Raw genomic sequence first — 10,358 nt, 5'->3', positions numbered from 1 at the left:
GGTTTCGAAAAATACTCATAACTTCTTTGTCGCTTCAGATGTAACATTCATAATTGGTATGCATGTTTATATGGACAAGGCCTTTCCATACGCACACACATTTTGACCCCCTTGAACTTAGGGTCCAAGTTTAGGTTTCAAAAAATGCTCATAATTTCTATCAAAGCGTTTATCAGGGGCATATATCATTCTATGGAGACAGCTCTTGTTCTTTTCATCTTGATGAAATTTTGTTAAAATGTTGATCTTGACAATATCTACGCCGAGCTTATATCTTGAATCATGAGTGTCCATAAACTAGGTCAAGTCAAATTGTAGAAAAACCTTGTTACTACTATAGAGGTCAGTGTTATTCCTCAGTCTTGATTTAACTTAAACATAATGTTCATCTGTACAATATATAGCCAGAATCTGACTTTGGGAAACAATAGTCCAAATTTTAGGTCACCAGGTCTTGGAAATGTGAAGGCCATGTTTGAATCTGGATCAACTGTGTCAAAACCTATTTCACCAAGTAGTCTTCAACAAATGGTGTCTGTTAAATCAGGTGAGCACTTAATGGCCATTATAGCTCTCTTGTTTAAAAAAAAAATTAATTACACACCAATGCCGTGGTACTGGTAAAAACCAGCTGACCCAAGGAAAGAATGAGTACAATGACACGCATTCATCTATACTGTTGTCTGAACTATACGATTGACATGTCTGTTCGTATGCCCGTGTCTTCATATGTAACCATGCATATCAAACCAATCATGGATTGACTTATTAGCCGTCCTCAGTATAGATCCCATATCAGGAAAGGTTAGTGAAGATTCGACGAAAAGAGAACGATTGTAGAGAGCTGACATGGCATAGTTTGTATTTGTCTGTATAAAACAGGGCAATAAATCTGAAGTGTTCTGTGCGATTAGGCTTGTTATCGAACAAAACCTCCATTTTTGTCAACAAATATTGTCCGAAAGTTTGGCGAAGATTCGACGGAAATGGACCGAGTAAGTGAGTGGAAACGGAGAATTTTGCAATTTTATGTATATATTTAAAGGCTAATCACTCTTTTGTGCCTGAGACGAATAGGCTTGCTATCGTACATTTTATGTCAGCAAACATTCCAAGAGTGTAATGAAGATTCGATGAAAACTCTAGAGCTAGAGGAAATAAAGTCGGATGCGCATACTGATGTGGAGCTACACTGGTCGTATATGGCATGAGATACATTTTCGCATGACGCGGCTAACATATAAAAAGTCTCAGATGCGTTTTATTAACGGATAGTTGTCTAGCCAATACAACTCGACACTCGCAGATCTTTGGTGATCTCTTAACTCAAAAACGCTTCAAATGTATATTTTGAAACTGTGTTGATCTACAAAACGTCGCTATATTTTGATAATTGTACTCAAAATTATTGTGAATTTTTCCAGATTTAAAATTAACATTATATTACAGATTTTTCAAATTCCTTTTTATTACTAGTGAACTTTTTGTAATTTGCAACGCTAACAGACTCCACTGGATCCGTCTATTAATATCTCTCTGGTCTAGCCTAAAAATTAAACGCACTAGTCCGCAACATAATAATAGTGAACTCGTCCAGGCTGATTTTCCCATCACCGGAAGTGTCGGCCTCGTCCAACATTTCGTGGATCTGCCGCTCCGACAGGCCGCACTTTGTGCTATCTGCCGCTCTGCGGATGTCTTCGAATGTCACGTAACCTTTGTCGTCTGCGTCCAGAATCCGAAAGCACTGAAAAGCAAACGACGTGCTTGTCATATAAAAAAATCGAAAACGTAATTTTTGTATTTCGAATACATGTTTATGATCCGGGAGGAAGGTTTATAATAATAGTAATTTGATTAACTGTCCGTACAATAGTCTATCCTACTTCTTGTGCGGACTATGACTCATAGAAATATTGAAGGCATTAAAAATAAACTTTTCGTAATGATATAGGGCTTTCAGGAGAAGTGCAGAGTACAAGGGCCATAACTCTCACTTTAGGATTTACATCTTTATTTCCCTTTCAAAAATTGTATTGTACGCGGTATAACTTCCTTAGTATTGAATGTATTTAAAAATAACTTTGCACATTGATAGAGGGCTTTGAGAGGAAGTACACAGTTTAAGAACAGCAACTACTTTGTCAGTAGTAATGACATGATTGCCTTTTTTACTTATTTTTTGTGTGTGGTTCGTTTCTTGTGTGAAGATCTTTTTATCATTTCAAGTATTAAAGACATTCCCCCTTATCTTCGTTTAATGATAGATGAAAAAGGCCAAATCAAGGTCCTAACTATCTGTCTTAAGTCTTAATAAAGCTATCGCTCATGGTTTATGTTTCATGTCTGAAAATTTAATTAATACCGGTAAAGTATTAAAGAGCCTTTTAAATGTTTGAGCATTTCTTATTATGTATGCAAGGGGATCTTACAAAAGTTCAGATAATGATAAGTAACTCTGAGAGGAAGTACAGCGTACACATTTCATAATTCTTTCTTCATAATGACATGGTTTATTGTTCTTCTTTCTGTGTTTGAAAATAAATAATACTTGCCTGTTTTCCCTTACTTTGAAGGTCAATTTTACTCTTTTGGGTCTAAACAATTGTTCAGGAGCATTCGTCACTAATAGTAACAGCAAACGCTTGGTAAGTATTTCAATCAATTTTCCCTTCCCTTGCATTGGAATTAAAGGGACATCTTCACAGATTTTGGCATGTGTTGAAGTTTGTCCGTTAAATGCTTTATATTGATAAATGTAAAAATTGGATCTAAAAAGCTCCAGTAAAAACCGAGAATACAATTACAGAAAGAAAAAAAAGTAACCCTCAACTGGGCTCGAATCATTGACCCCTAAAGTAAAAGTCTAATGCTTAGACCACTCGGCCATCCGAGCTCATACAATGAGTAATGTATTTTATACTTTATATCAACAATCCTCGTTAAATCCAAAGTATAACGACAACAACAGAACTCTCCAAATTGTTTAATCGTTTCGCGTTGCAACGCTTTATAATTTTCTGGTTTTTAAATTGTCAAAATATACATATAAAGGATACTTTAGAGCATAATAAATGTTTAGTATTACTGTTTCCTACCAAATATCATAAATACAACGAAAATTAGCGGATCTGGAACATTTTCTTTAAATTTTGCCAATTCACCAACACGTGAAAATGCACCTTAAAAATATTTTGTGCCTTTTAAGTGGTTTACAATTTTGACAGTGAACAACCTGTTACAATTATATTTTGTCGATTTAAAGGTAACTTACGTTGGCATAAAGATGATTTTTTTGTAAAGATATGTCCCTGTTATTTCATTAGTAAGATGTTCGTACGCATGTTAGAGATAACACGTAAAAACTTTCCTGCGCGCATGTAATTACTGTCGCGTGCGCGTATTCCTACCGTTATCGCGTTTAGATACTGCTTAATAAAATATATTTCATATGTCACATGTATTCGAACGAAATTATTGAATTTGCATTGTCTATTTCACATTGCATATCATTTGTCAATTTAGAATCTGTGTGTACATGATGAATATATAAATATACATCGATTCAATATACGGCGCATTAATGTAATTAAAATTCCTTAAAAATTTCATACATATTCATAAATATACATAAAGGGTAATTCTGAAATTTTAGCCTTTATATATCGATATTATGGCAACATAAATAATCTTTTCCTTATCTAATAATTATGTGGAGGAATCATATCAACATTTTTTTTATTACACGTTTCTCTTCGGGTATTTCTCTTCCTGTATCATATCTTGTCCAAGGCTGTCCTTGTTGATATTGATGACTGAATATTAATATGCGGACCAGTTACCGTGTTACTTAATAGTCAAACAGAAAAGGAATGAATAAACATAAATGTGAAAATTGCTAAATCCAAAACAATTAACTTTTTTTAAACCCATCCATTTCATTTTCTGAAACCTTGGAGTGTTTTTACTTTTTCATATATGTATTTTTTTGCATTTTGAGTTTTTTTGACGTTAGTCACTGCAGTGCTGCTATCAGCCAGCTGAGCGATCCAGTGGCATATACACGTTAAGGTATGTAATTACTTGATGTCTTGATTTGAATGATTCTTAACCTATAAACCTTGTCAATCAATGTACTAGTTTATCCATTCATATTTCAGTTGCTCCATAAAGGCATAATGCAATTTATTTATTAAAAATCATACGGCGCAATCGTGTTATGGTTGTGGTGTCCGCCTTGCGACCGAAGACACGAAACATGGTTCTTTGTGGGCAACTAAAATCTCCTTACATCGAAACCTTAAAGAGTGTCTCTAAAAGTATTGCGCTTTTTCAATTTTATCTTAAAAAATCTATCTCTTAAAGGTTTTCACTAAATTTATATCAAGCTAAGTTCCTCATCTTTCTATGCTCTCAGCGTTTTGACTACCTGCTGTACTTCTTCAAACGGGTCGTTTCCCTGCTGCTCCTTGATGATGAAGTCTAGAAAGGTCACAAAGGTCACCTTGCCCGCGGGATCCTTCACCAGGGTGTCTGAAGCATCCAGTCCATATATCAAACCGTATACATGTTCGATGATTATCAAGTGCTAGCTAGGTCGGCGCTAGGAAATCTGAATGAGTAGGCAAACTGTTTTTGCATATCAAATACTGTTCATAAATATTCATCCCTAAAGGTTTGATTTGTATATTGAAGTCCACAGAGGCTAATCAGGTACGGCACTTTCCGAATGAACTCGATTTTCGCAACATAGAGAATTCTTTTCAACAAAAAGTAAAATAAAAGCGTAAACTGTCGTCCCTAATTAGCTTTTGCGGTCTGCACATGCTAATCGAAGACGACACTTTACGCACATGCATCAAGGCCGGTTTTCTCAGAGCTGGTCACATATATAGGTCGAAGATTTTCAGTAACCTTTAGCAAGCACATTGCACGTGTAGTAGCCAATGGCTTATGGCAACTAGTTGAGCTGGCACCATTATTATTAAATGGAACATGTTCACATACTGTCAAAACGTCATTATAAATTACAACCAATTTCGAAATGATAGCCATCGTTAAAAAATACGCATAATAATCGATATTTTCCCAAACACATGCATCTTCGTACCGTACGAAGCTCTAATTTAAATATAAAAATCAATGATCTCATTTAACATTACATTTGGATGAGATGTTGTCCAAATACTGGAAGGTTTTGAAGTAAATACAAATTTAACGAAACTGTAACATATCAACAACCATTAAAATATATATAAATATATCTATAAAATATATAAGTGGGCAAGTTTAGGAGCTATTCCACAGTCCTGTACATTTGATACTTTCCCAAATGCTGTTTTCAAATCCATACAAAAGTCACCTCTGAATGGAAATAAGCAAAAGACGATTATGATTAATGATCAATTTCAGATATTAAATACTTCAGGCGTTGTTTTCTCGTTATGCTTAACATATATTCTATTATGAGAATTGTTGAGTTATACCAGGGACCTATACAAACAATATTGTTTGTATATGTCCCTGGTTATACAATTGAGCCGCGCTATGCCAAAACGGGGCTTAATATATGTGCGTAAAATGTCATCCCAGATTAGTCTGAGCAGTCCGCACAGTCTGATCAGGCACGACACTTTCCGCATAAGCTTGATATTTTAAATAAAATACTTCTTTTAAAAAAGGCAAAAGTGTCGTCCATGATTAGCCTGTATCGATTCAGATGTATAGACGCAGACAACCCCATCATTGTTTAACGCCAAGTGAGCAACGCAAACAATATCGATGTAAAGCAGAATCAAGTATTTTTCATGTATGTTGCACACAAATTTGTTAGATCATATTACGAGAATCATACATTACATTACAAATGTAAGTTCAGGTCGGCCAATAAACAACTCGACTTGCATACCTTTGAGATACCCGACTATACGTCCATATTTATAGTACATTGCAGGTATTAGCACTTTATTTCGTTCTTTGATGGCAACTAACATTTGAAACAAAGAAAACTATCCGACTTTACAAACCTAGTGACTCGTTGAAGTATTGTTTGGAGAATCGAAAGCCAAGAATTGACGACAATTTATGAACGTCTTTCCGTCGAATATATCTGAAACATTGCAAAATTGTTGACTAAATCGTATGATAATGATAACCGGACAGTACGATGACGATATTGCAAAAGATAAATGACGATAAAACTAATATATAATGGCGATAGTACGATCACGAAAATGCGACAGTACGATGGTGATAACTCGACAGCATAACGGCGATAACGCAAAAGTATGATTGCGATAATGCAACAGTACGATAGTAAATATCCGCATACGATGGCAATAACGCGACAGAATGATGGCGGTAACGCGATAGTCTAATAACGATAACGCGACAGAATGGTGGCGTAAACAGTCCGATGATGAAATCCCAAAAGTACAATGATGATAAACATGCAATAGTAAAATAGAGAAATACGATGGGGAAAGTGAGTCCTCGTCGAACCGTCATAGAATCTCGCTTTCTTCATCATAATGTAACGTTATTATCATCGTTGATTATCTGGTTTTAAATCCATCAATTTAAAGGTGATTACTTTAACGGGATTCCGTAGCTGATGAATATGCACGCACATAATGACTGTGTTTTGTATTTTCACGCCTAATACACTAACCCTGCGCCGGCAACGTCATAAAGGTCAAACAGTTTCTTGAGGTCAATAATTTCATCCAAAGTCATCTCCTTGACGACGCGATCCGGAAGTCCTAGGACGTTGGATGACTTCTGGGCGGCCACGAAGTCCGCTGCCAATGTGACCAGGTTGGGTGCTTTCTTTTTGTGGTGCAGGCCGTACCTCATGGCAGTGTTATTGACCATCTGAGATGTCTCGGCTGAAATAGCGATGTTCATTGTCGTATTATGTTACTTATCTAAACGAGCATTTTGTGCAGGCATTTGCCTTTATAAGTAGTCGTGATAAAATATTAAAAACACAGAACGTACTAAGTTTTATAAACAATCGCTGTACTTAAATCGTTATGAGTACATGATGCAAGCAATTGTATCTGAGTGCTGACTAACAACCATCCACACGTGGGTTTAAACCTCATCTACCGGAGGACTTTTTATGCTCTTTTTTCATAATATTATTTTTTTTAAATATTCGAGCATCGCTCTTGGAAATCGATGCTTAATGCATGTCGTGCAAAGTGTCGTCTTAGATTAGCCTAAGCAGTAAGTGCAGGCTTATCAGGGACGACACTTTCGCTGGAATTTCGCTAAGAAGAGTCTCCCTTTAATCGAAAAATACTATAAAAGCGGAGAGTGTCGTCACTGATATTACTTACTGAAATACTGTTTGAAGCGACGAAAGTCTAATTAAACGCACATACCGGCAATTTGTGTGCGTTCTTCCTTGAGCAGACATTTCTCCTCCAGTCCCAGTTTCTTCATGATTTCCTGTTTGCTCAACCGAGAACCAGGGATCAACTGCAGACCCAGTTCATGTTGCTCCTTGTCCATCTGCGCGCGCACCTTACGGATTTCCTGAAGAATGTCTTGTCAGGTGGCGTTTTTTTTTAAATTATAATAACTACTAAATAAACAAATAAATGAGTCGCGTTCTGAGAAAACGGGGATTAATGCATGTGCGTAAAGTGTCGTCCCAGATTAGCCTGTGCAGTCCGCACAGGCTAATCAGGGACGACACTTTCCGCTTTAATGGTATTTTTCGTTTAAAGGAAGTCTCTTCGACACGAAAATACGGATAAGGCGAAAAGTGTCGTCCCTGATTAGCCTGTGCGGACTGCATAGGCTAATCTGAGATGACACTTTACGCACATGCATTATGTCCAGTTTTCTCAGAACGCGGCTCAAATAAATAAGTACATCTTTTTCGACGTTCAAGCTGAATGTGCCAATATAACACATTTTTTATTAATTATTTTTAAGGATTGAAAAAAAAGTATATATTATATATATGTGCGACGTTTTCAATACACGAAATTGCGTACTGAAGTCTTAACATCCCAATTTACCCTTGTGTGTTTGGTCACCTTAATCAAATACATATCCCAGCCAACGGAAAAGTTTTAGATAAAACTAAGAACGTTGAAAGAGATCTCTTTTTTCTATGAGCATTCAAACGCCATGACCGAATCTTTAGGCCTGTTGTCGTGTTCAACCAATTACTTTCTCAAACCAGATGCGACCGCCCCCAAAGCGCTTACCTCTTTCCGGTACTCCTCTTGCGAGCGCCGTTGCTCCTCGTCCCGGCGCCTGAGGCGATCCAACTCCGCCAACATGGCGTCCTTCTGCGTGCGCGGCTTCTCCTCTGTGTCCTCCTCCGCGAAACTCACGCGCGCCTTTAGCTTCTTTCCAGACCGCTTAGCGCTCATTGCTTGGCTTATAACTTCTCAAAAGGCCTGCTTAAATATACATGATTATTTAATGGTTTGTTTTAAATAATATGTTAAAATATCACTTTGAATTATTCTGATTCATACCTTAATATAAATAGTAACACAATGACATTGATTTTCATCTATTATCGGTTTTCATATGTTGGGCATACGCAGAAGGCGTGTCCACATCGTTTGTCTACTTCCTGTTACCAGTTGGTAGTCGGCACACCATCGCTTTCACGTGCCAGTGTTTACTCAGAATGACGTTCATTACTGACATCAATATGGCTGCCGCGGATCTTGTGCTTAATACTTTAGTAGAATGTGGGCGTTTGTTTAAGACTGCCAAATACATCAAACGGACGATGCGATGTTTCTATTATCCACGACTTGCTTATTACACAAGACCCGCGTTGATTGTGTGAAATAAATACAGATTTTAACATCTTATTTATCTGGTATGAATGCAAAGATATAATACAATCACAAATGAAAACTAACGAGGAATCGTCATTTTGCGAAATAACGGAGAGGTCATGAGTTAAAGTTATGATTTATACATATGGTACATTACTGTCATGGTGTGCTGCCGATGGTGAGCCGATACGGGCCCATGGCACACCATAGCCGTGTAATTAATTATTATCGACCCGCGTCGTTCGAAAATGGGTCTTATGTCATATGCGACCAGCGTAGCCCAAGACCAGCTTATGCATTAGCGTTTTCTTGGCAGTAGCTACTCCTTACGCAAATGAGATCGCGAAACCGTACGTGACTTCATTTGCGGGCAGGGCATAGCTCCTGACCAGATTGCACCGGGTGGTCTGGAGCTACGTTTTTCCTTACTACTCTGTATTTGCTTGCTCTTTTTTAACAGCAATAGTTTATTTCTAAACAAAATTCGCCAACATGTTGTCCTACCTCGCGTTATAATGTTGAAGACATCTTACTATGTTTCTATTGCTTTGTTTTCTAAGCTATGCTAAAGTGAATTTGAAGCTTAAGTATACGCTAACTACTTCTTTCAAACGTGATGTAAAACTCTTATACAACCTTCTGTTCTTGTTGTTTTGTTTGTGAAACAAAAGCCAATGTATACATCTTACACAAAGTTTTGCACTGTGCTAAATGTTAACATGTAAGAAAATGAGTCATTTTTAAATGCCGAACTTTTATTTTATGAAACAAGAATGCATCGCTTTTGCATGCCTTTATATGCATACTTATATAAATATGGGTATGTTTATTATTTACCTGTATATTGCTGAATAAAATATAAAGAAATCTTTGACCTGAAAAAAGTTTTTCCTTACTTTGCATCGCTTACAAAACAAACAAATTGTTTAGATAATATACATCTAAATGACCTATTATGTCAATGCAATCAGCATTCAACAATCTTTAGCTGGCAAATTCTAAAGACTTAAAGCGGAACAATGTTTCAGTCCAATACATCCGATGTGCAAATAGGCGCTCGGTTAACAATGGCTCGTTAATTAGATGTACACATGTAGTTAATAATGAACTGATCCGTCATGATATGAATGACTTAAGATTGTGTATTTGAATTTCTGCCACTCTACATTATGTATTTATTTTAATGGTTTATACATACCAAGATTATTCTCCGCGTCACTTAAATAAGAACTCACGTATTATATATTTCCAAATTTTGTACCACGATAAATCTTCATCTGAAATGATTCTAAATGTTAGACTATATACGTTTCAGTAAATGTTAACATTATAGATCCACCACACAATTCCAAAAACATAATTTGTTGACACGCGCTTTAAATTAATCCACTAAAAGTTTAAAACATATTATGATGCTATCAAATATTCTTGCTGCACACATTGATATGTAACCCTGTAAACGTTGATACTCTGTAAACACGCATTGACAATTTAATTAAATTAAAGCTGTAGTATCACTTCTTTAAACAAATTTTAACAACA

General features: G+C 36.4%; 1 protein-coding gene across 2 annotated transcripts; it reads right to left on the bottom strand.

Moving 5' to 3' along the window:
* Positions 1 to 980: 980 nt before the first annotated feature.
* Positions 981 to 10,358, bottom strand: LOC127866973 (centrin-2-like). 2 transcript variants are annotated; one of them, XM_052407872.1, is made up of 7 exons: positions 10,015 to 10,358; positions 8,226 to 8,423; positions 7,389 to 7,542; positions 6,671 to 6,887; positions 6,027 to 6,109; positions 4,430 to 4,533; positions 981 to 1,747 (listed from the first exon to the last, which is right to left on the bottom strand). In XM_052407872.1, exons 2-7 carry the CDS (start codon positions 8,391 to 8,393, stop codon positions 1,547 to 1,549), a joined length of 927 nt encoding a protein of 308 aa, XP_052263832.1. In that variant the 5' UTR covers positions 8,394 to 8,423; positions 10,015 to 10,358; the 3' UTR covers positions 981 to 1,546. The 2 variants fall into 2 exon arrangements, with proteins under 2 accessions (XP_052263832.1, XP_052263823.1); XM_052407863.1 differs by having other exon boundaries at positions 8,226 to 8,420.

This window comes from Dreissena polymorpha, chromosome 1, assembly GCF_020536995.1.
Source record: "Dreissena polymorpha isolate Duluth1 chromosome 1, UMN_Dpol_1.0, whole genome shotgun sequence".
NCBI lineage: Eukaryota > Metazoa > Mollusca > Bivalvia > Myida > Dreissenidae > Dreissena > Dreissena polymorpha.
The sequence above is the reverse complement of the archived record's forward strand: the minus strand, read 5'-3'. Positions and strand labels throughout refer to the sequence as shown.

Coding starts and splice junctions, on each gene's coding strand:
- LOC127866973 (XM_052407872.1), bottom strand. CDS start 8,393: ATGAGCGCTAAGCGGTCTGGAAAGAAGCTAAAGGCGCGCGTGAGTTTC. Junction 7,543..8,225: donor AAGAGGAGTACCGGAAAGAG/GTAAGCGCTTTG, acceptor GACATTCTTCAG/GAAATCCGTAAGGTGCGCGC. Junction 6,110..6,670: donor TATGACGTTGCCGGCGCAGG/GTTAGTGTATTA, acceptor GCAATGTTTCAG/ATATATTCGACGGAAAGACG.